Raw genomic sequence first — 25,031 nt, 5'->3', positions numbered from 1 at the left:
AATACTTTCACTTGTTCCTTCAACACATTATATTGAAACCAAATCTGACTGGCAGCTCCCTCAGTAATTCCACATGTAAACTTTTCAGCAACCTAAATGCAATTCGGTTTTTTGTATTATATTTTTGGTTTTTGAACAAATGTGGGATAAACTATGTACCAAATTAGATTTATTCAAAGCTCTGCCAAAGTAAAGGAAAATAAATACTCCAGAGACTGATGACAGAATTAAAATTTATACTGCACACCAGCTGACTGCTATACAAAAAATAACTGAATGAAATGTTCACCAAATTGAGGTAAATAGCTCATGAACAGCACAGACATTAAATTTTAGTTTGCAGGTGCTCATCATCATCATCATGATGTTCCCTTTGTGGAGTATCCTCCTTAGGGTGCTTTTCTAGTAAGGAGTTGTCTTGATCTTAAGTCAAATGATAACAACCACCCTGCTGCTGCTTCATACTCCTATTTGTATTAATTTTGCAGGCATAGCACATTTGACTCCACTTCCAGCCTACCAAACAACTAAAAAGGCCAGGTAAACTACGACGGCGAGTGAAAGTGAGTGTTAGCCTTACCGCGAGGAGCTGCAGAGTAGGGCAGAGGAAGGGGCTGGTCTCGCGGAGCAAGGCCCCTCAGCATGTCCGAGCGCTGTGCAGCCATGGCAGCAGCTGCAGGCCACTGGTGCATCTGCTGAGAAGTGATGTAGTCATTGAGTAGAGTCTGTCGGTTCTCCAAGGCGGCAGTGTCAGGAAAGCCACGGATGAGGTAGGGGTAGGGGTGAGCGTATGCTGGGTTAGAAGCGAGGTGCCGAGGCAAGTAGTAGGAGGCTGAAGTGTATTAAAAAGGAGAAAGAAAAAAAAATCGGTCAGGATTCAGCTTAGACCAAAAATCTAAACACATTATCACACAAATGTTGTGCACTTGATTAAACTGTTCTCTAATGAAGATGTGGACAGCATGTACACACTATATTAAACACAGTACCTGAATCAATTGGGATACTACGACCTAGTGCTGTAGGATCAAAGGCTAAGGAGATGTGACGGTACATGTCAGGTCCGAGACTCTGAAACACGGCCTGCTGATCTGGAACCGTGGAAAGTGGTGATTTGGTGGCACTCATCTCCCTGGGAGTTGGAGTGGCTTTACGCTCCTGAGGCAGATTCTTACTGGAGCCTGGTGGAAAAACAAGGAAACAGAAGAATTTTTGGTATAGATCGCATAACAACTCTTACATGGCTTCTTTTAATATACAAGATTTAGCATTTGGTTGTGATGTGAATTCTGCATTTATATATGTCTCTTTGATCTATTTTTGCTTAAATTACAAACTCAATGTCTTTTTTTACATGTGATATACCCACCCTCGTGCTGCCTTGGACCTGCCTCCCTGGACAGTGGGGAGCTACGATGCGAGGGCCCAGGGTAAGGAGTCCTTAAGGCGCCTTTCTCGTCGTAGCCCACTGGGCTATGATGGGCTTTGCTGCCCTGCTCTGACCCCAGCGTAAGCGGAGAAGAGCGCGCTATGGGGCTAGCTGTACTGACTACTGCACTGGGGCGCCCTTTAGGTGCATCTTCATATCGGCTTCTCTCACGCATCTCCAGGTGGGAGGGTGTACTGTGGTAGGAACGCGGTGAACTGGCTATGATGGAGCGAACATCATGACGTTTCCCTGAACCAGCCACCTCCTGCTTCATGGGTGTTCCCTGCAGAGATCAAAATGAGAATTAATCCGTTAGCAAGAACAAAGTGTTGGATTGCCTCCACATGTGTTATTAGTATGTGCGTACCTGTACTATGATGCCCTCTTTCGCAGACTGTCGTAGCTCTTCCCTGGGAATGAGGTGGATAGAGCGCCCAGCCTCCTTCACTGTGGGCACAATGGTCTCTCTGCCTTTCATAGAGTCAGACAGAGAGCTAGGCCCCCGAGGTGGCGAGCCTTCTCTTCTCAGATGTTTAGGTTCCCTCCTTATGTAGCCTTCTTGAATGTCCAGATGACGAGGAATACCTGAAATTCATTTAATGTGTTTCAACATCTTCAAGATGTTTCTCAGCACAACTGTGTCACTTCAATTGATCAATCTGTTTGCTACCTTGAGAGATGGAACCACGGATGTGATGAGCTTCCTTGTAAGTGGCATGGTGGGGACTGTCACTATCATGAGGCATGGCTCTTCCAATCAGACCTAAGGTGGAGGTACAAGGGAAGGAATAGTAAGATGTAAGACTGAAATAAGTTATTTTGTAAATAATGAAAGTCAAATCTCATTAAATAAGTCCCCTTTTACCTTCACAGTTGGCAGCAGACAGGGACTCCCTCATAGGGAGTCCTCTCGAGATGCCTCCTTCCATTACATCATAAGAACGCTTCAGGCCCAGAATTTCCCCAGACTGCCCCGCACCTCGGCCCTCATCTTTAGGAGTCTGAGATGCTGAGCCTAGAAATTACAAAGGAGATAATAAATATACAGACAGTATTTCTTAGAACAGGTGTAATTTAAATCTATATTACTTCTGAGGATAACTGAAAGCCATACAGGAACATGGCACCAAGTAGTACAGTACAGCCTAGCTGTTGTACTTACGATCATATGTAAGAATGTGCCCACTAATGCCCTCATAGAGCACATGTCCTTTAGACAGCGCCTCATCTCGCTCCCTCTCAACCCGGCTGGCACTGTCCTCTGTGATTAGCCGTGTTATGGTTCCCTTATACAGCACATCAGCCGGCGTCCCCTGCAAACACAAGAAAGAAGAAATGAGACCTGGATTTTGTCTCAGTGTGCTGCAGCAGCTGTTCTTCAGGGAAAGAAGAAAAAAAAAAAAGTCTGATTAGGATTTTGATATGCAACAGTGAGGACCGAAGACAGACAACCTTGACTACAAGCAGACTTCCTTAATAATCCTCATTTCTTTCAAACTAGACGGCACCAATGTCACACAAAACATTTCGATCTTAAAAAAGCAGCAGTTCACACCTGTCAGACGCAGGAAATAACACTCATGGTAATGAAGTATGTAAAACTATTAATCACAATTACTCTACTACTAACACCAAAAATTAAACCTGAATTAAAAATGTGAGTGAACAAACAACTATGGATGTTTCAGTTGACTAAAGGAGAGTTTAATCAGACCAACTAATGTAAAAGAAGGAAAACAATGAGTTAGAAATGAGTACAGTTTAAGCTCAAACACTGTCAGCAGAGGAAGCAGCAACATCGATTCAACCTACTCAAGTGGACCTTTGAAAAATAGCCGCTCAGGCAACATTTTTGCTGTGCTGCTTGTAGCTTTTCCAAGACACCGAGAAAGGAAGGGGCCAGACTAGCAGCATTTCTTATTATAGGATCGATTGGTGCTGACTAAAGGTACTCACACCAGCTCCTTAAGAAAAGGAATCAATGCCATCTGTATCAGTGCACTGAAGAGTAGCCTAAACAAATACAGGCATCCCTCTACAACAGAGGCAATGACGCTTTCACTTGTGCCCTTTTGCCAATCTGCCACGATGGACAGAAACCCCTTCAACACTCCATTTCCTTTTTATGGCAGCTGGACGTGATATCACTGTGGGCATATCAATGACTGGTTTTGCCAGTGTCTAGAGTAAATAGATAAATAAAAGAGGGAACAGATGTGGTACATTGTGTACCTGTTGCTAAGGTGACAGGGCCAGAGCTGCAGTTATGGTACAGCACCATGGAAATCCACCAGCATCAGCACTTTGTCTGCCTCATGACCTCTCACCAGCTCTGCTGCTCTCGTTTTCATATCATGTACAAAGCTCAGATGCATGAAGGCTGACAGTTAAGGCCCCCCACAGTCAAATGACTGTGGGGGGCCTTAACTGTCAGAACGAGCCTGGCCTCTCAGTGTACGAGCAGTATAAGACGCTGGTACCGTGAACCTTGACATAATTTAACAGTGTTAGTTTCGGTTCAACGTCATAAGGGGAAACAGTGTGCTGGGGCTGGCAATAAAACGCTCATTATTGCAAAACGATTTTTTCCTCAATAGAAATATGAGACATGGTCAATATTAAAGTCAACAGAAGTCATTCTGTTGACTGTTTTGACAGACAACACAAAAGGCCAATGACATCAATCGTGGTTGGAACAGAGTTAGAGCAACATCAGAGAGCGTCTCTTCTCAGATGGGGGCAGTGTCAAAACTGTGTGATACAACAAGTATGTGAGCTACTCTTGCTTGTGCTGTCATTGCTCCATCAGCCACCCCTGGGAAAGAGAGAAGCTCTAACATACAGAAAGCTGTATGTAAGTATGTTCACTGCAGCCACTGTCTGTGCTTTTCATACTGTATTTTTTATTTTTATTTATTTATCTTTGATGGGGGTTTTTCTCGTGCTTCTTCCATTCCTGATAAACTCTTCTGTCGCTCCGTTCTCTGTTCCAGCCCACTTGTCAACCAATCAGCATTGAACCAACACACACTGCCATCTATGTCGAGCAATATGCAGTTGGGATTTTGGAGGGCTGCATGGGAGCATGTTCGCGCTGGTTGAAAACCCCTCTGACGGTACCATAATATAAGCAGTACACACCAGGAGTGTTAGTGCGATAAAAGAGCGACAGTGTTACTGAACATGACACCCCAGCGGACACACCCTGAGGCTCAAGAGACGAGGACACCGTTGAAAAGAAGGGACAGAGGAATCCAGCAGTGTGGAAATATTTTGGCTATTTAAAGTCTGACAAAGCAGAGCAGCATAGACTGCACACTGTGTCGAAAAGCACGTTTCCACAAAGGCAGGTAACACCACTGTTTCATTATCGGAAGCAATGCTATCCTCACACAGTGCACAGCTGACATTCACTTGCACAATGCAAGACTTTACAGTCTCATACATTTTATCCAATACTAGAAAAAGAGACTGTGATATCATGGATACAGCAGCCCACCTTATCATATGACATGATGCCAGTAAGTGCAGTCGAAAATATTGGGCTTAAGCAGCTGATTAAAATATCTGACCCTTGTTACCAACTCCTGGCCTTTAACATTTACGGTACTTTCCCAGCTGTACCCTACATGTCAGAATTAAGATTTTAGTTTGTTTTCTATACCAATGTTGTTTTTTAGAATGCAGTCACATAATATCTTACAGTGCCTTAATCATGTTCAACTTCTGACAGAAATATAATATTTAAATCAAAATCACCCTCATGTCTTCCCTCAAGAGTAAAAAGGAACCCTTAATGCGCTACAGAAACAGTGATTAGATTCATATTATAATTGATAAAAGGTGTTTCCCACCATAATGCCCTACAGTGTGCCAGTTATGATCTTATACATAAAAAGCAAGCCATGCCTAAACCTACATAATGGCGAATTATTTTTAAGTGACTTCAAGGAATTTGAAAAGTTGTTCAAAAGGTTCTTCGAAAAGGGGAAGAGACCTGTTTTCCAATTCTGTTGTAATGCACAACTCAAATTTGAACACAGTCAGCAGAATATTATTAACACACACACCCATCCACCCACCCACCCACGAGGATTGCCCCATCCAACAAACTGTACATATGGGAGACTGTCGCAATGAAAGTTATAACAGTGGTCAGGGATTATCTGTAGATTAGCTGATTTACTACTTATTAGCTGTAGAACAGCCTGTGAGTATTTTCAGTGCAAACAGCAAGAACTCTAAAATGTTTTGGAAAATATGGCTAAGCCAACAGTTATTTTCAGAATATATAGTTTTTTTTTTTATCCCTGCTTACATCCCAATTTTGAATTACATCTACTCAGTGCAGCTTAATAAAGCCACAACTGTCGCAAAAGAATAAAACTGGGGCATTTATAACTCCAGTATGAAAAGGACTGTGGACTACTTCATTGATCAATGCTCACCTGAGTAATGGAGCCGCCTCGGTAGGAATCTGAAAGCATTCTGGTCCCGGGGATGCCTTTAGTGATACTACCGCCCTGAACAGCTGGAATAGATGCTGTAAGAAAGAGACTGCTGTCACTACAATCCAACATGTAAAGCCACATTAAGAGTAAAAAAGTGGAATGCATTCAACTGGAAATAAACGTTTGTAAAAGTTCTGCAAGACCACCCAAAACCCACCACGTCCAGCAGCACTATCATAAGATGCCCCTTGGCCTGACAGGTTATCAGCTTGGGAGGACGAGCTGTGAGGGGACAGCTGTTCCTGCTTTACTAGTGGACCTGCTTTATATAGTGGATTACAGAGAGAAAAGACCAAGGAATGAATCGAGAGACAATAATGAGACAGCATATTAATCCCTTTAGCCAGTTTTACTCACCGCCTTTCCTCTGATCCATCCAGTTCACCCCCATCTGTGTGGGGGGCATCTTCCCATGGTCCAACCCATGAGCTGGGCTGTGCAACTGTACTGGGGTGCCCTGAAATAAAAAAAATTTTAAAAGCCATACATAGTCACTGATCAAAACACACTGATGATTTCTATTGCCCAACTATGACTACTCAATGTTATTCATGTGGTGCAATACCTGCGTGATAGAGCCTCCTGGCTTGGAGGAGGAAATGAGAGGTGGAGGCTCTGGCATTGTGAGGGGTCTCACTGCTGCTAGCCTTCCGCTGTCCTGTGGCAGCGAGGGGTGGCCTGTTGACTGGAACGCTGGCAGACAGATGAGATTATGAGACTGAGCTCTGAGCAACTGATCTTTAATAAAGGGTTAAGTTCACTAACACAGTTTTGCTCAAAGTTCCCACAATATTGTACACGTTACAATACAGATAAAATAAAGAATGCTCACAGTTGAAGTGGAGCAGGTGCTGGTCATGACTGTTCTTGGCCATGTCTCGTGGGGACACAGGGTAAGGGGAGAGAACTGGCCGCCCCAAGTTAGAAGTCCTCAAGTCATCAGGGCCCAGTGCCTGTTTTTTAGCTTCACTATGTGGAGAAAAGGCTGGGGGCTTTTCTGCAACATTGAAAAATAAGGACAGTCAGGACCAAGAAACAACACTCAACTGGACATCCACTAATCCAAGAAGCTGTCCTTTAGCCATTATCAACTCACTGCTGTCCCCACCATCATCACTGTCATCATAATGACGACAAAGAACACCTCGTGCCACTTCCCAGCAAGAGTGACACGGCACTGAATTAATACGCTAATAATCACAACAATCCATTGCTAATGTTTGAAGTACAAAAAAGTCAAATCCAGCTGAGGAAAAGATAAAAAGCAATGGATGAACCTACTTAATCCCTGCAGGAGGAGCAGTAACCACTTTTCGTTGCTTTCCAACTCTGAAGGGACACAAACACACCGCAGGTCATCAAATCCTCACAGCATTTTTCAAAATCTCTACATAATCACTTACTCGTAAGCATTACTACCCCCACGGTGATGAAAAATGCTGAAAAATATCAATAAATAATAGCTGGAATATATGTCTAGATCTCCCTCTATATCAGATAAAATGAATGAAAAAGCAGCTGCAGTACTTTTGAGTTCACAGCTGCTGCGCACATGCTGGTTATAAAAGACCTCTCTTTGTCTGGACTGTAAAAAGTCCATTCAATTAGCTTACAGTAAACTGCACTGAACTAGACTGTATTCCATTCTGGGTCAATAGCAATACCAGATCATTTATCAGTTCCCTCTCCACGAGTGTCCCAGAAACACTTGAATGCCCTAAACACTAGAGTACACAGACTCAAGGTTAGAGCGTATAGCAAGGACCAACAAAGTAAAACTAGATCAAACGCAACTAGAACGGCACGTTGTGCTGGATTTTCATAAACCTCCATTTTTTTTAATTTATTTTTTTTATAATTTCATTAATGCTCTAATCTTCTTTTCATAAAACACCAAACTGTACACCATGGAGTCGACAGACACAGGAGTCATGCAGAAAAATGATAAACGGGATGTAAGCTAAAAAGTTCCTCTATTAGTAACTTTAGCAGGTAAATAAGTTACTAGGCAATAAGCGTTGTTTCTGTTGTGAAGGAGGTGTGCATACCATCCTTTTCACTGGTGGAGGGGCTGCGCGGGCGAACACGTGGGCTGCTGCTGTGAAGAGCCTCCCTGTCTCTGTCTGCCTGTGGGGTATAAGGCTGCTGTTTGCCTGGCTGGCTTGGAAACTGCTGCTGTTGTTGTTGCTGCTGCTGCTGCTGCTTGACCTCCTGAGAGGACTCCCCATGAGCCATGGTGATCTGTTGCTGGTACAGTGCCAGAGCATGGGGGGGCAGTAACACCTTCCCACCCCCACTCTGCTGACCCCCCTGCATCGAGGCTTCTTGCATCTGCACACATGACAACAGGAAAATAAAACTGTTACATATATGCCACACATATAACACAAGCCCACTCCTATCTGGCAGATGACATATGGTTAGCCACATAAAAAATCTGATAAGCATGACAGCTAACACACATCTCTTATTTCTTGATCAGCTAAAGTTTCCCTAATGGCCACCATCTCATTTCTCATTATCCTCCATCTGGTTGGCTTATCTTATACGCATGTGACTTAACAATTTTACCTGCTATACTGTAAGCAGAGAGACCTTGATAGGACTCACCACTGCAGTGAAAGGCTGAGTATGTCTATGTGTGAATACATCAGTTTTATCTGGTTAAGACAATTTCAAAGGTTGGAAAAGCTAAGATGCTCTTCACTTAAAAAGGGAGATAAAATGCTTAAAGGGACACATTATGCTTATTTTCAAGTCCATATTTGTATTCTTGGATTCTACAAGAGTAGCTTTGCATGAGTCACAAAATAATCAATTGTTAAAACTAACAACTTACAATAGGTGGTATAGCAGCTGCTCTCTGTTTCAGCTGTTTCAGATCCATGGGCTTCTGTAGTGGGGACGATATGACCCCATCATGAGTGTAGTTCAGTAGGCTTGGCCGTGGAGACATCATTCTACACAGACACACAGAAATAAGTTAGTGGGAGTAAAGAAGAGGTTGAGAATAGAGCATACAAAAATCCCTTGTTTAGTTTTTCCACCCACTGATGTAGTAGGATGCATACTGACATAGCCTGAGACCATGGAAAAGAAGTAAAGATTCATATTGATGCTGTCAAAAAAAAAAAAAAAAAAAAAAAAGACAACATACTCTGAATTACAGTCAAACACAAATTGATGCACAGAAGCAAAAGAGTGTATCCACACATGCACGCCTGTGCACCCCCACCCCATTTGTTTGCCTTGGCAGAGAGGGCAGCATTTCCCTCAGCTCTGCCAGTACATGCAGTCTGCTGTCATGGAAAAAACTGAACAAATACCGTGCAAACACGACTAATCAGTCCTCCTACGCACTTTGACACCAATTTCTGGCTGCCTCATTCACAAACACATACAATACGCATATATATATATATATATACAAAGGTAAATATACACTCTCATTCATACAGATATGCAAATAAAATCCTTAGTTAATAGAAAAGTGCAACCTGTGGTAAACACACACACACACACACACAAGTGGCTTGCCAAATATGGCTTCAATGCTGTAGAGTGTAGCTAGGCAACTACTACCACTTCAAAGCCCTCACTGCTTTCTGTTCTTATGTCTGCTATATCAGAACAGAGAAGTAAGGTACCTAACAAACCTCTCAAAAACCAGAAGCTTTTTTTTCCACAGCAAAGCTGTCAAACAGGTGTAAAGATGTAAATGGGGAAATAAAGCAGAAAAGGGATACACTGATCAGCAATCGGCCAAATGCTATGTAAGTCTCCATCATGGCTCAGAGGTGTTCTGGAGCTTGGACAGAGGGGGAAGGTATCCTGTGACACTGTGACATTGGTGATATTGGAGAGGTTTGATATCATCATCTGTGGAGTTTGGAAAAATGGATCAATGCCCAGGGGTCTTTCTTGTATGATCACCAGTGCAAAAGTGTTCCAGCAGAACTTAAGGTTATGGATATAACCCTGGTTCTCTGATTAGCATGAGTGAGTGTCTCACTATGGGCCTCTTCCGTGATCTAATTTCAAATGCCGCTATAGGCTGGCTCAGCGACACCCATGTTCCATCACCTCCGGCACACGTGATGGATGCACATGTCAGGACATTTATAAACACAGAATGCATAAGAGAAGTGCCTGTGAAACAACACTGCAAAGACTTTTCTGTTTCCCTGTGGTGGGCCTGTGAACAGGAAAATCGACCCCATGGAATCTGCGTGGAACATGTCCCATTGAACTCTGTCTGAAATGGAGCCTAGTGATGGGCGAGCAGCCCGTGAGGAGAGCAAGCTGGGTTTGCTTTCCCCTGGAGGAGAGGCTGTCAGGCCAGCCGCTGCTTCTTCCTCTCAGTTGAGGCAGCGGGGTGAGGAGGGGAAGTTACCTGAGGTCTGGTCTGGTCAGCTTCCTAGTACACATATTTGCAGTCCACTGATTCTTTAGAATACATGCAACCTGGGTGGGCTGCCTGCACTTTGGGGATCCTGAAAGTGGGAGATTGGGTGAGACACTTCCTGCACTCCACCAAATAGACCTTGGAGGATGGAAGCTCCTTTTTCATAGTCATCAGGTCAGTTATCCCATGCCAGCATCCCTACTCCTAGAGAACCATTAGGCCCATGGCTCTCCCAGTAGCCTGTCTCACCACTTTGTGGAGATGGAGGACATGATCAGTTGTAACAAACTTGAAAACAGAGAGATCTTTGGGTGAATGTGGCTCACTACCAACAGCTCCACTTGTGGCATCTGGCAGAGGCCAAGGATTACATCTCTTCACAGTCTTTATTTGTTTGCCTTGGCAGAGGGGGCACAGGGAACCTCTCAAAATGAGGTGCTTCTCACTTTCCATGTCACTGTTATCTTCTCAAGGAGCTCTGGGAAAACAGGTAACATGCTTACCCAACTTTTTCGCCTTCAGCAATTTCTCCTCATCAAAACAAGATGTGACAACCTCGGATTGCATGGTGGGCCACAGCATGTTGAGCTTAGCACCTGTGCACTTGGACATGCCCTGCATGTTGAAATCTAGGGGAGACACTGGTGCAGGTTTATCAACCTTGTCCGTGGTGGTGGGGAGTTTGCAGCCCAGGTGATGCGAGGGAGTTGGACTCATCCTCCTTGTGATCAGACAACAGGAGCTCTGAGTCAGCGGACTCATCTCCATTGTTGCTAGCATCTCAAGGAAAAAAAAAAAAAAACCCTCACATCCTCTGTCTGCCACCAGCAATGAGAAAGCAGATGCAATGGGCAGATGCCTCTACCCAACTCAAGCCTGGCATTGCAGACAAGTCTCCTCAAGCAGCAAAGGGTCGCTGCCCTACAGGTTATTCTGGCAAGTGAGCCTGCAGTGGAGCAGCTTGGAAAAGTGTGCAAAAGCCACACAGTGGACACAGACATGAGTGGAGGTGAAGGCAGCCTAAGCAGCCCAGGCAGAGCTATGGTTGCCACAGGGATAAATGTTTCCAAGTTCACTCAAGTTGTTAGCCATAGCTATGGTTAGCTAGTGCGCTATGAATGCTAGAGGGCCAGACAATTGGTTCAACAACTTGTGCAGCCACTAACTGTGGAGTGAAAAGTAGTGCTACTTTTCTAGAAGTATTTCTACCTAATGTGAGATATCACTAGTGCTGTTAATGAGTATTGCTACCTGATGGTTATGCTAGCAGTACTTTATTAGCAAAGTGTTGCCACCTCACTTTGGAAAATACTGCTACTTACCAAGGTGAAAGTTTTGCTAGTCAACACCAGCACCAGCTACTACACACTGAAATGTTGGGAACAAAGTGCCCGATGACAGAGTGTGTGGACAGTTTAGTTTAGCACCCAGTAGCACAGCTGTCAACAGGCTTCTGTGAGAACCGAGAAGAGGTTTTTGAACGACATCTGGTGCTGTGTCAGTCTATTATATGGGGGACCCTAGCCCCTCTTGACGTGGGTGTCACTGAGCCAGCCTATAGGATCGGTGTAATGGAATTTGAGCTTCTGATGAGGTCACACAAGAGGCATTCCACCATAAGGAGACATGAAACATATGCTATGAAAGAGAATGCACTATTCACTTCAGGGAATATCATTGATCACCTCACCTCACACGTCAGTGGTTTTAATGCTGTGCCTGTAATAAAATGTTGTTTTTCAAACAAATGGGAAATTACCATTTTCCACTATATCTACTGCAAAGAATCCTCACCTGTTCTTATCTGTGTTGTCCGTCTCCTCCACCTCATCAGCACTGCAAGTGGCACTAGAGTCACTGTCTCCATGGGAGCCTGTTTTGGCCACATGGTCCTTCTTGGAGCTCTTGATAGAGCTTTTGACTTCCCCCGTGTCTGCTGTAGGTGGTTTTTTATCTGTGGCATCACTAGGTGGTGTTGGCTGCAGCTGCTCTTTGTTGGGCTCTCCTGTTTCAGTCTTTATCTCCTGTTTAATGGCTGAATCTGCATCTTCCTTGACCAGAGGTTTCTCATCCCCTGCCTGACTCGCATCTGCCAGGTCCTCCTTTTTCTCGCCAAGGCTTGAGCTGCCCTTCAACTTGCTTGAGGCATCCTCTTTAGCCTTGCTGTCCTCGGAGGAGTGCGGCGAGGGCAGGCTCTCTGTGTCAGAGCTGTTATTGGCTCCACCTGACAGGGACACAGGGCGAAAGGATACACAAATTAGGGCTTATACTATAAATTGTGTTATACTTCCTTCACCTTTATTCTTGCATCTTTCCCTTATCACTTTCTGCTAAACAAGATTCTTCACAGTGCCAGTCTTCTGCCTAATCAGGTTTCACTGTACAATAAGGAGGAACACAAAACCAATTGGAATGATGGATGAAATCCCCCAGGGCTTCAGTGCTCTATTGAGGTAGCACAGTCTACACAGTATACTTCTGTCAACTAACTACAGCAGCGTTTTCAGGGTAATTGTCACATTTGTAGGTTATGATTCTTTAAGCCAACGGGAGCCGCTCAAATTTTTTTTTTCTGTTATATTAAATGGTGCCATTTTATAAAGTATATGTGCACAGTCAAATGCACAAAAACCCAAAAACAACAATTCTGCCATAAATTCTACCTTGACAGCTATTAAGAATTAAACTGTAAGAGGGGTGATAAGTCTGTTAATGTTCTATAGACCCCCCCTTTTTTTTTAAATCTAAGAGTTAGAAATAGAAAGATACAATGCAATACAAACAGGATTTACTGAGGTAAAATGCAACTGTAAAAAAAGATTTAAAAAACTAGAAAGCTTAAAATTAGACAGTGTTATGATAAATCTTTTAGCTTGATATATATGTAGTTCCTGGGACTGACGTACCTTCTCCATCTTCAGGGGCTTCTTCTTCGTTGCAGCTGACTCCTGAACCCTCCATCTCCTCTTCCTCTGCTGGATATGGGGCACTAGTTTCCTCATTCTGTGAGGCTTTGCCCCTACGACGGGCCTTTCGTTCCTTCTCCTGGGTGAAAATGAGCACACATTAAAAAAGCCCCAAAGAAACAATCTTACAAGCAACAGAGAAATCACACTTTTTTCTTTCTTTTTTTTTTTTTTTTACACGAAACTATCATTTTGATTACCGATTTCATTTTATGCTGCTGCAGAATTTCATCCAATTTCTGCCTCTTCTTGTAGTTGAAGTAGAAGTTCTTGCACTGTGACACGGTCTTTGATCCCACCATCTTGGCGATGGCGGACCAATTCCTACCATACTGGAGAAGGCCTAGAATTAACAGATGGACAGGGAGAGGGATTAGGACAGACATACACAGACAAACGTGTAGATGTGGCCTTGATGACCTGCCATTCTCTGTATAGTTGTAAAAGATGTAAGCTGTGCAAAGTACACTGCTTGCAACGATTGTAAATGTAATGGCCATTCTGGCTTCTATACTATCAACACTATCTTTAATCTCTTCAAGTGCACAGTATAGATGTCTTTCCATTGTAAATCAATAGCCAGGAACATCTGTCCCTATACAGCTGTCTAAACTGCCACACAGCCTGGGAGTTTTACCCACAGTGTAACAGAGACACTGTCCCCACTCTCCCAGCAGCAGCATGGCTTGATACCACAGACTTCCAAAGTACAGAGAGAGTGAGAGAGAGACTGAGGAAAAGAGAAGAGAGTGCTAGTGTGGTAGGCAAAACGTCAGTCAAACCAATGACATCACTAACTCCCTCCACTGGGGTCACTGTGTGTCATATTCTAACTGACTTTGATGTGACCCACTTCCAAGAAACCCAAGTCCTTTATTCAGTCAAGCACATGATTGGGCCTTACACAAGAGTCTACAGGCACCCGCTGGGCCAGAGCTGTGATAGATCAACCTGTCATGAAACACACAAGAATGTAGACAAAAGCACACATGCATACACACACGCATACAGTGTGTATGTGTGCTAAAGAAAGATATGCAGAGAGAAGCCGGTGTACAAGAACAAGTGAATGAGAAATACTAATAGTATGGAATCTGCTCCAGTGCCCCCCTCCCAGAGTCTGCTGTTAGCTAAAAGGCAGCTCATTAACAGTGTGTGTTGTAAGAGGCTTAGCTTACACCACCCACTTGTTTCCTGTGCCAGCCTGACAGGTCCTGGCAACAGGACAGCCTCTCGAAAGGTTGCTGGGGGCTGTTGGGTGGGAGGGGTGTTATTAACAGGCACAGAGCCAACACGTCTTGGGATAACCTTGGCTATGGGTTCAGAGGTCTCTGCATCTCATCGCTTAATGGAGGTAGTAGGACAACATGCAGAGCTCTGAGCCAAAGGAGAGAAAAGGACAGCTGTTTACAGCCCTATCACTTCAACTCTCATAATAATCTGAAAGCCTGAATCTGATACCAACGCTTGATTGAGTAGTTAGTGATAAGACTATTGCTAAGTAATATCTACAATAAAAGCTGATCTATTAGTTGTTTACAAGTTTCATTTCCTGGAAATGTTTCATAAGACTTTTATGTACAGAGATACTACTAATATAAAGACACATAAAATGACATCTCAGATATGATAAAGTATTAAAAAAAACCCACCTGTGCAGTAAAATTTTCTTGCAAAATATTTTCTATTATATTTATCTCTGCACCTACATAAGTCTTGTGTCACACATACCTACTGATATAACAAAAAACTCCACCTAGAAGGGCCAGAAAAGCTGTGAATCATGCAGAAAAAGTGCAAAAGGCCTATAATATTCACTGTCCTGCTGAGAATTTATTAATACTATTATAAAAAAGAGCTGCTATAACAAGCATGGGTGATCTTCCAGTCTGAGCTTCTGGTGTCTAATAGCTGCTGCGCACCTTGAAACTGTCAAGTGTTAAAATGGAAGAGGTTTTTCAGCTGAAATATTCATCACTGCCACAAAAGGTATTGCTAGAAAGGGTTCTCCTAGGAAGAAAAGACGACTGGTTGACCTGACTCGCTCCATGAGGACTGAGACACGTGACCACTGATACCTAATAACCTTTTACAGTCGGTGGATGGGGGTGGATTGCCCTACAAGTCAGACACTCTCCAAACTGATAAGAGTACATACAAACATATGTGCTCAGACCAACCATGAAACAAACAGTGGCATAAGAACCAGCATATTTACACAAGTAACACAAACTCTTTGAAGGATGTCGTGAAGCTAAAGTGATAATAGTGAAGTATCTTTCCTGAAGGTCAAAGGTCACTTTGGATATAGCTAGAGGCTATCAAAATTTGATCCGTCACACGCAAACACACAAAGCACAATCCCAAGCTCTGGTTGACTCAGGGCCTTAGTTGCTCAGAGCAACACACATGTAGCATGCATCCAATCAGCAGTAGGAATACTGAAACAGGTGGTAGCCTCACACCCAATCAGGACACTGTATTCTCATTAGCTCCTCCCAGAGAAAGTCCAATCAACACCTGGTGCAGCCAGAAAGTGGTTATTCCTGTCTGTCACATGCCTGTCGCTCCGATCGTCGTCTCGTGCCCCTGCTCTGGATAACGCTATCAGACAGTCTGATCTCTAGAAGGCCAGCAGGGAAGCTCTTCAGGGCTGGGCCTTCCGATCCAGAGAAGAGGAGATGAAAACAGCTCACTCTCGGCAGTCTTCTTGCCAGCTGGCTTGATACTTGAGCCGGTGTCAGGTTGACATGCTCCAACCCAGCACATGCTCCTGGCTTCTCCCCTCCTTTTCCTCTCCCTCTGTCCTCCCTGTGCTTCGGTGAGTGCTGGTCTGTTCTTCTCAGTCGTTCCTCTCCCCAATGGCGGTCGTCTGGGAAGACTTCCACAGGAAAGTGGGACTGTGGGGCGGTTCTATGTGCTCAGCCACTCTCTCCTCATCTGATCTCTCCTCTATCTCTCTTTTTTCCCTCCCTCCCTCTTTCCGTCGGTCCGTCCCTCCCCCTACCTCACTCTGCCAGCAGGCACCGCGGCATGCACATACACACACATGCACACACACAACCGCATGAGTGAGTACAAACTCACTCGAACCCTCCTCCCTCTCCCTCTCTCTCCCTCTCTCCCTCTCTCCCTCTCCTCTCCTCTCTCTCTCTCTCTCTCTCTCTCTCTCTCTCTCTCTCTCTCTCTCTCCCTCTCTTCCTCTCTTCCTCTCTCTGTCTCTCTTGTTAATACTCTAGCACACAGACACAAACATACACTCGGGCAGTCCAAGAGTAAACAGAGAGCAGAGAGAGAGAGAGAGAGAGCAGCCTGGAGAGACGGAGCAGCCTGAAGAAAGCGAGGAAACAGAGAAAGCAGAGCCACTGAGCCAGAGAGACAATGGAGAAAAGGAAAGGATACAGAAGTGGAGAGTTAGCACAGAGAGAAGAGTGGGGGCAGGAGGGGTGAGAGAGGGAGTTGATGTTGATACCATGAGAAAGCATAAAGGCTTTCACATTTTTCCTGACTGACCTGCTTTTCATCTTGAATGTGACCTCTCCAGTTTATAACAACACACAGTGAGAGGAGAGGGAAAGTGAGTGGGGGAAAGAGGCGCTTGCCAAATCTTCCACAGCTCTTGCCAATCTGGGCCGTTGCCATCTTCCCAACCGAGAGACAGAACGAGAGACAGAGTCGGAGCAACAGCAGAAGAGAAAGGGAGAAAAGATAATATGCCATTCTCTACCTGCTGCTCCTTTAAATGGGTTCTTCCAGCATGCAGAGCTGGAGCTATTATCCAGATGCCTGCTTGCCTGCACCCAAGCGAAGCCTGGCAGATTAGTGCACTTACATAAATGCTGGCCAAGACCGGTACACACACCAACAGACAGACATTGCCCATGGTACATATTACTTGAATGTGCACACATTTAGGCAGGCAGAACTGGTGGGTTTAAGACAGAAGAGTTACAAAGCCTACTCGTCCCTTGTTTGAGGTGCCAATCTTTGAGCAAGAGCGATCCATCTCCAAGTGTGGTCATGTCATCCTAGAAGGCAATGCTGGCTGGCACTGCCATGCAGGAATGGTGAGGCCCAGACAGGCACTATAAATGCTATTATTCAGATCTGGTTAGCTCAAGGGAATAAACACATTAGCATCGGGACACCTAAGCCTCTTTAAAACATATACATGTCAAGCACCTGCTGTGGAAAGCACCTTGACAAGTTTATTCAAAACTAAACAGTAACTGAGGAAATGGGAGGATGGAGGGTGTGATCTTGAAATGTCTGAATTCTTGGAAAGGGAATCCCTTTTGACAGGTGTGGGGGTTGTTGCTAGAGCTGATGATAAAACGACCACCTCCTCCTCTTCAGCCCTCAGTACTGTAGCTGGGGTTCTGTGGTTGTGGTTACATAAGCCCTTCATAGAAGCCCCGCTCCCACAGAGCTGCCAGGCTAATCCTCTTGGATGGAGTGCCCCACTAATCCTACAGCAGGAGAATGGAACTGAAGACATTAACCAGGATTACTACACAGGACCGTGTTCAAGCCAGGCTAGTGCCAGTTATCACAAAATAACCTCTTAACACACAAACCTGCACAAACACCAATTTGAAGGCGACAGTACACAAAGAACAAAGCAGGTGCAGACTAAATGTGGTTTTAATATCACACTGATGCGTCTGATAGTTGTTTGCGAGGCATCTCATCTACTGTTCAAAACAGTCAGAAACAGGCCTGCCAGTTGCACATAGCACAATGACACATCACTGACAAAATTACCACAAAGCAGCCACCTCGTGAAACCCAATGAATCATGTTCAGAAGACTTAGCACTACAAAGAGGTAGTTGATCAACTTTACTTTTGCACTAAATGCATCTTTCTTCAGATAACTTCTAAAATAATGGGCAGAGATATATTTACATGTTGCCCAAAAAACCTTTTCTGGCAACATGCAAATCTGTCTTTAAAGCATAGTAAACATCACTGAAGGTAAAGAGATCACTGAAACAGTAACTGAGGTGAATATACTGCACATTTAAAAAAAAAAAAAAAAAAAAACAAAAACAAAGGGGGGGGGCAACACGTTTAAACACACAGAGAGAGCTGGTTCAAGGAAAACTGACAATGTCAGTGACCTCTGTGAATCAGCCATAAGCTAAGTAATGTTCAGTGAGAGACAATAAACAGCCTGAGTTAATGACTGCTGCATTTACAGGGGGTTGGCTGATAAGGGGCAGACTTTACAGCCTCCTTGATAAAAGACAGGCTGCCTTGACCCAGAGACACAGGCAAACGGCTCCAAAGAGCAACAGACCCCATCGAGGAAGACTGATATATTCATGTATAGATATAACCTAGCAGCACGTGGTGGCTGCTACCACACTAACAGGAAGTCACAGCCACATCACTTGTCTATGCTTCTGAACAGTGCATGAGCTGATAGCGTTCTTTGCTTTGACAAGTTTATTATAATACATAAAACCTGCAATAAAGCTACATCACAGGAGAAAAGAAAAGGTATCTCTGGCTTACCTTTTTTGGCAGTTTCCATCTCTTCTTCAGTCCAGCGAGAGCTCTCATTCATTTCCAGATTGGCTGTTTAAAAAAAAAAAAAAAAAAAAAGAAAAGAAAAAAGAGAACCACCAAGTTAGAGAAGGCGGGAGGAGGCGGGGGGAGTGGGCAGTTGTCACTAAGTCGGTTAGGGAGTGACTGACAAGAGGAAAGCGAGAGAGAAATTAAAGAAGAAAAAAATAGAATAAGAGGGTGGGGGGAGGGTGGCGTGTACTGCTTGCCAGTAAAGCACTGCAGCATGGGTCGCTGGGGACTGTTTGTTTTAGATGGTGGAAGCAGGAAATCCAAGGAGAGAAGTTAGTTAATGATTATAGACATAACAACTGGCTTCTTTCCCTGCACAGGCCGAGCTGTCCGTGGCCCTGTATGACAGACAGTGCAGCAGGAGCCTGTGTCCTACTCATGTGTCCTCTATATGGACCTGTGAAGGGCACAGTGGGCCAAGCTAGCACTTCTGCTAGCAGGGGAACAAACAGTAGCTGGGGTGTGGCTGCTGACTGAGAGCCCCTGCAGCCTGGGGAGTCACCTGGGGATTCCTTGTGTCTACACCTGTGCTGTACGAGCGACTGCAGTATGTATACACAACTGCTGAAACATCAAAAACGCCATCCTAGCCTGAAGCAAGTGTGTCCGTGTGTGCACAGCTTACACACCATCTGTGAGAACATAAAACAGAGCTAAGCAGGGGGACACTGCTGACACACAGTATTTGGTCCTTTAATAATAGTTCATCTTTTGCCAATAGCATTTTGTGTACATACCTAATGTGGTTGCATTTTTCCACCATTTTGAATTCTTATCATGCTGTTTGTGAGTGACATTAAGCCAAAAAACAGTGAGTACAAGACTGAATGACACTAAATTAATGAAAACAAAGGACCAACAGTGCACTCTTGTGGTGTGGGACCAAAGGCCGCAACTAGATCAAAGGTGACCAAACTCCTGTGTGATGACGGCAAATATTTATCTGTAAAGCTTCCACTGTTTAAATGCTGTTAACAAATGCACACAATTTTTCCCACACATCATCTTAATGCTTTAGATCCAGCTAGTATATATCTGTATCTAAATGCAATAGTGATTTGCTCATGCTGTTTACCTACATCATTACTTCAAGTTACAGACTGTGATATGCCTTTAGTCATATGATAATTTTTTTTTAATGTTGAAGAAAGAAGCAGCAGAGGAGCGATTTGCAGTCATTTGGTGCAATGCAAGCGATACTGACCGAGCTCATTGTTGAGTGGCGGTGCAGAGGCCTCCTCTGCTTCACTGGTCATAGAGCGGGTTATACGGCCCTTGCGGCGTCCCTGACTATTGGCTGTGCGTCGACCCTTGAAAGCCACAGCAGGCTCTTTGTCCTCTGCATCTTCTCCAGAGGTGTCATCCCTGTATTTGGGAAATGTCAACAGAGTCAGCAAGAGAACGCACCGGCTTGTTGAATGCTCAGGTCTATTAAACAGTCCATTAATTTCTGGGCAGCATTGTAAGGCACTGATAATAGTTTTCCAAAAAAAGGAGGGGGGCAGGGGGGGCTTTTATGATGAAACAGCTTAATGTTCTCAATCTAGCTGAACTGAAGTGTTTTACTGCAGAAAACAGACTACAAGCAAGATCTGTGGAGAGCTGCTGTACAGGCAAAGTTCTGCATCACATAGGAAGATGTCAAGTTGCTGTTGACCAAAGATCAAACAAGTGCATCCAAATATTTAATATGATCACACATTTATTGGGACCCCCCCCCCGTCCCTGATGCTGTAACTCTGCAACATCAATCCTGGGCACAGACATGTTTGTCCACACGAGGACAGAATGAAACACAAACTTAAAGCCAAAAATGGGAACGTGTACGCAGACGCTGCTTTTTCCATTCTTTTTATTTCTAGGATAATTTATCGAGTGTCAGCACAATGGCATGCCAGGAGACAGCCACTGAATTTGAACCCTCTGCTCCTCCATTCATCTTCCCCAAGCTCCATTAATCTTGCTGAGGGGAGCTGGTGGCACACTAAATATAGGCAAGCCAGCTGTGCCAGGGGTGACAGGCAGGCAGCGGGGTGTGCTGGGAGTCACGGAGTCCCCTGGCCTCGCCTCAGAGCAGGCAGGCAGCAGGCAACGCTTCATCGTCATCATCCTGCAGTCTGACACATCTGCAAATATGACCTACCATTGCTTGAAACTGCTATAGTGTTCAGTCTCAGCTGACAACGTAATATAGTTCCTAAATACACACACAGAGAGCTGGATTTATCTAATAATTTTCAGGCTACAGAAAGCAATGAAATTCCTACTGTTTTGCCTCCTTTACTGGCGCCGTGCCCAAAAACACCCCCTCCTTCAAACACTGCACCCGGCTAGGTTAATTACACTGCTTATTTTCCTCACCAAAAACAACTCAGACTAACAAAATAAGCACAGAGTTTTAAAAATGAGATTTGGCACCATTTGCAAGGGAATGAACATAAACAGGAAAACAGCTGCTCTACTAGGAAGAACAAATGGATGCTCGAATTTGCTGTAGGTGGAAAGTCTGGCTGGAGGTGAGGGAGAAAGAGCTCAAGGGTTACTGAATAATTGGATTTCCAGATCTACTCCCAATAGCCAAAATTACTCCTACTCCATTTCCTGCATCCTGACACGGAACAATTCTAAAAATTGTGACTTGGAGAAAAAGATCAAGTTAGAAAAATCACTACAGATGTATGGGTTCAGAGTCTTTATTAAGATTTTCACTCACTCTGCTCCATCTTTTCTTTTCACTGTCATTGTGCTCGTTCTAAAGTCAGATTTAAAGCTAATAATGCTAAATTGTGCTTGCAACTTTTAGTTGGTTTTCAAAGCAACTCACTTCATTCCATCTTCCTTGTCTTCAACATCATTTTTTTCTTCATCCCGCTCTCCTTCCTTCTCTTTCTCCTCCTTCTCCTTGTCTTCCTGGCTGCTCCGGTTCACTTGTTGCTGCTGCTGCTGACCGTGCTGTGAGGCAAAGAACACGAAAAACGAGGTGCCGTATTACAAAGATAATCCCAAGTAGTTGGCGGAGACAAACATCCCAAAATCACATGCATTCTGCACATCTTTGATACACACACTTCAGTGTGCAAACACAGACAGTATCTGAAAAAAAAAAATCCATGTGCATTCTGCCCATCAGATTAACATAAAAAAGAAGCAGTCAGTGGTTAATAGACTTATTTCTGTAGATTACTCCAGTATCTCTCTAGCATTACAAACCACAATTTATCTTCTCCCATGCATTATCCGCTTGCTTTCAAACAGCGAATGATTTGGCACTTTTGGCAGCAGATCTGATGTCTAATACAAAACACGGCACTGTGTTTTTAAAAAAAAGAAAAGAAAAACAGAAATATGAAAGCAACCGATTCCACTCTTCCTCATTTCTAAAATCTTGCTTTCTTTTAAAAAAGATTTTTCAAATGCATCTCGCTTTACTTACTAGACGAAGATTTACACAGCCTCATTTTTAGCATAGGCAAAACCAAAGAGGATGCGAAAGTTCCGAAATTACAGCAGCGCATTTCTTGCTCCTGAAGCACCCAGAACCACTTCCTCAGCAGTTTCCTGCCTGTCTGGGCTTTTATGGTTAGAGTTCACAGCACCGACACGCAGCTCAACCTAAAACTGTAAATACTGCTTAACACTGATACAACGCATCAGGAATTAAGATCTTCTACTCTCAGGTCTTTGCTGTAACTACCTGTGTGCAAACGCTCATCCAAAGCATGCAAAAAATGTCGATCTTTGTACTACACAAAATATTTATACACACACACACACACACACACACACACACACACACACAAACACACACACACACACACACAGACACACACACACACACTCTACATGTTGCTCCTGGCAAGCCAACAACAATTGCCAAGTAAGCAGGAGGAGAGAAGAGCAAATTTAAAAAGCACCTTTCACAGAGAAGCCAATTCTTTTTTTTTTTCCCCCATTTGCACATCATCGCTAATTCCTCCCCTTCGCTTTGAAATTATTAGTGAGCTCAACACACTACAAACTGGACTCAGTAAAGCTGGAAAGACATTAACATTTATATTTAGCAACTTCCTATTATATTTTCTCCTCTCTCAAAAAAGAATCAGTTAGCATTTGCAGTCATACTGATGTATAGCGATGCACTTTCTGTTCCTCCTCTATAGATGCCTCCCTCTGTGACTGTGAGCTATAAGTGCTAGCTGCTGCTCAAGAGTTATGGAGAAAACCGCCCGCTAACGAGCAGTTTCTTCAGGAAAAATGAGATGCCATGCTCATAAACACAGGAAAAGGTCACCGGTTGTGCCATTTCATTAGTGCCCACCACCATGAAGTTTAACAGCTAGCACCTGATCTGCAGATATGTTATAAGAGAGATCATTAGGAGTAGAAGTAACCTCACACCACTACAAAAAAATGGTTTAAGGTAGTGAGATTATGACACATGGACACATTTGTAATGCGCAAATTTCCCCGTCGTGGGATCATTAAAGTTTTATCTTATCTTATTTTCACCCTCATTTTGAGTAGTTTTTAAGGGACGGAAATCTTTCGGTGTGTAGAATTGTCACACAAGGTACCCGATGTGCTCGACATAGACACAATGTTATTGACTGAATCACAATGCGGAGATTCTATCAGACGCGTAAGCTTGAAAGATGAAAATACCTGGCTTCTTCCTCTGCGCCGGTAGTTCCTTCTCACAATGTTCTTGTAGTTCTCATTCTTTTTGGTCAGGTAGTAAAAAAGCACACACTCTGCCACCGTCTGAAACATGAAAGAAATGCCACTTTTTTCATGCCCTGAGCAAACAGGATCGCTCAAAAAGCAGGGAGAAAAAAAGTGAGAAACAATACCTTTCTTTCCAGAAAAGATGCAATCAGACCAAAGTTTTTGGGGTGCTGGATGAACCTGTGAGAGCGCAACAAAGCCAACAGAATGACTCAAAATTACCAGTTATTTCTGGAACATCACAAAATACCACGAAGAGAGTGATTGGTAGTGGGGTGACGTCAGCAATCACACAGAAAGAACATTACAATTTATGACTCAGCTGACCTAAAAAAAAAAAAAAACACAAAAACAAAAAGGAAAGAAAAGGAAAGGACAGGGAAAAAAGCCCACTCCTTTAACTCTATTACACAGATAAATACATTTAAATAAATTAATAATACCAGTTACTTAGTATTTCTTTTAGATCAGTGCTGTTAGAAAAAGAAACTGAAGCTCGTATGTGGCCGAACTTTAAAGCTACCGATTTTACTGCACGGGTTTGATTTGGCAGCTCGAACAGCCTCTTCTCAATTCTCACGAAAGAGGAAGATTCACTTCCTTATCAACAGCTCCCTGACCCTTTCTCGGTCACACACATTTCACAGGGAGTAAGAGACGTACTTCACCGTATTATTTAAAAAAAAAAAATCCCAGGATGTATAATGAAAATAAGAGCCAAACTGAAAGTTAATAAGGCACCTGAAAAGGAAAAAAAAATCTGTTTCTAGGTGTGTTATTGGCAAAGGAAACTCCATCTAGCTGCTAGGAAATAAGAATGAGCTTACTTCTCTCTGAAAGTGTCCTTCTCCTGTTCGCTCCACATATTCATAACCTGCCGGTCCTTGTACACCTTCATGGGGTCATCCATCAATCCATTCATGTTGATGAATTTGATGCGTTGCTGCTCAGCGTCAAACAGCATAGGAGGGATGACTGCCAGCTGTCGCATTTGCTTCTCTGTGTTCTGGTGTCCGCACGTGCCACAAACCCACACAAGACACAGAAATCAACATCCTGGAGTGAGTGGGCTGGTCTCCACAGAGAAACTTACAGCACAGTGCTAATACAGGCATGCACTATCCTGAAACTAGTGTGGCAAGACAATGTTTGAAGAGCACCAAAAAAACAAGGACAAAATTTGAGTCTGCTTTGGTGACTCATCAGGCTCAGTTACGGTGCACGTCCAATAGCAGCTCTCCTTCACAGACTTATTTCCTATCACTCTTTAATTTGCAACCTAACAAAAGGGAAACAAAAAAAAAACAACAACTAAGGACTGGGTTGTAAATGAAAGGCACTGTGATATTTTCAAAGACAATTTCTAGAGAAGAAACACACTGGGGGCAACTGTATCTCGTTTCTATTGGACTT

The 25,031-nt window shown here is 43.8% G+C and overlaps 1 protein-coding gene across 1 annotated transcript in view; it reads right to left on the bottom strand.

Annotated features, from left to right (window-relative positions):
• ncor2 (nuclear receptor corepressor 2) overlaps positions 1 to 25,031 on the bottom strand; it is a 91,496-nt gene that overhangs the window by 15,266 nt on the left and 51,199 nt on the right. Inside the window, exons 12-35 of the mRNA XM_030737611.1 lie at positions 24,446 to 24,624; positions 23,744 to 23,798; positions 23,556 to 23,654; positions 21,718 to 21,845; positions 20,098 to 20,258; positions 18,831 to 18,893; positions 13,512 to 13,654; positions 13,252 to 13,390; positions 12,140 to 12,569; positions 8,780 to 8,900; positions 7,989 to 8,271; positions 7,222 to 7,269; positions 6,773 to 6,937; positions 6,506 to 6,633; positions 6,298 to 6,397; positions 6,098 to 6,199; positions 5,878 to 5,972; positions 2,592 to 2,742; positions 2,295 to 2,444; positions 2,100 to 2,192; positions 1,797 to 2,014; positions 1,370 to 1,712; positions 990 to 1,181; positions 581 to 832 (exon numbers count right to left, since the gene is read on the bottom strand). Coding sequence (XP_030593471.1) covers positions 581 to 832; positions 990 to 1,181; positions 1,370 to 1,712; positions 1,797 to 2,014; positions 2,100 to 2,192; positions 2,295 to 2,444; positions 2,592 to 2,742; positions 5,878 to 5,972; positions 6,098 to 6,199; positions 6,298 to 6,397; positions 6,506 to 6,633; positions 6,773 to 6,937; positions 7,222 to 7,269; positions 7,989 to 8,271; positions 8,780 to 8,900; positions 12,140 to 12,569; positions 13,252 to 13,390; positions 13,512 to 13,654; positions 18,831 to 18,893; positions 20,098 to 20,258; positions 21,718 to 21,845; positions 23,556 to 23,654; positions 23,744 to 23,798; positions 24,446 to 24,624 — 3,838 coding nt within the window. The remainder of the gene's footprint in view (positions 1 to 580; positions 833 to 989; positions 1,182 to 1,369; positions 1,713 to 1,796; positions 2,015 to 2,099; positions 2,193 to 2,294; positions 2,445 to 2,591; positions 2,743 to 5,877; positions 5,973 to 6,097; positions 6,200 to 6,297; positions 6,398 to 6,505; positions 6,634 to 6,772; positions 6,938 to 7,221; positions 7,270 to 7,988; positions 8,272 to 8,779; positions 8,901 to 12,139; positions 12,570 to 13,251; positions 13,391 to 13,511; positions 13,655 to 18,830; positions 18,894 to 20,097; positions 20,259 to 21,717; positions 21,846 to 23,555; positions 23,655 to 23,743; positions 23,799 to 24,445; positions 24,625 to 25,031) is intronic.

This window comes from Archocentrus centrarchus, chromosome 9, assembly GCF_007364275.1.
Source record: "Archocentrus centrarchus isolate MPI-CPG fArcCen1 chromosome 9, fArcCen1, whole genome shotgun sequence".
In the NCBI taxonomy this organism is placed as follows: domain Eukaryota; kingdom Metazoa; phylum Chordata; class Actinopteri; order Cichliformes; family Cichlidae; genus Archocentrus; species Archocentrus centrarchus.
This window is presented reverse-complemented; position numbering and strand designations above follow the sequence as displayed.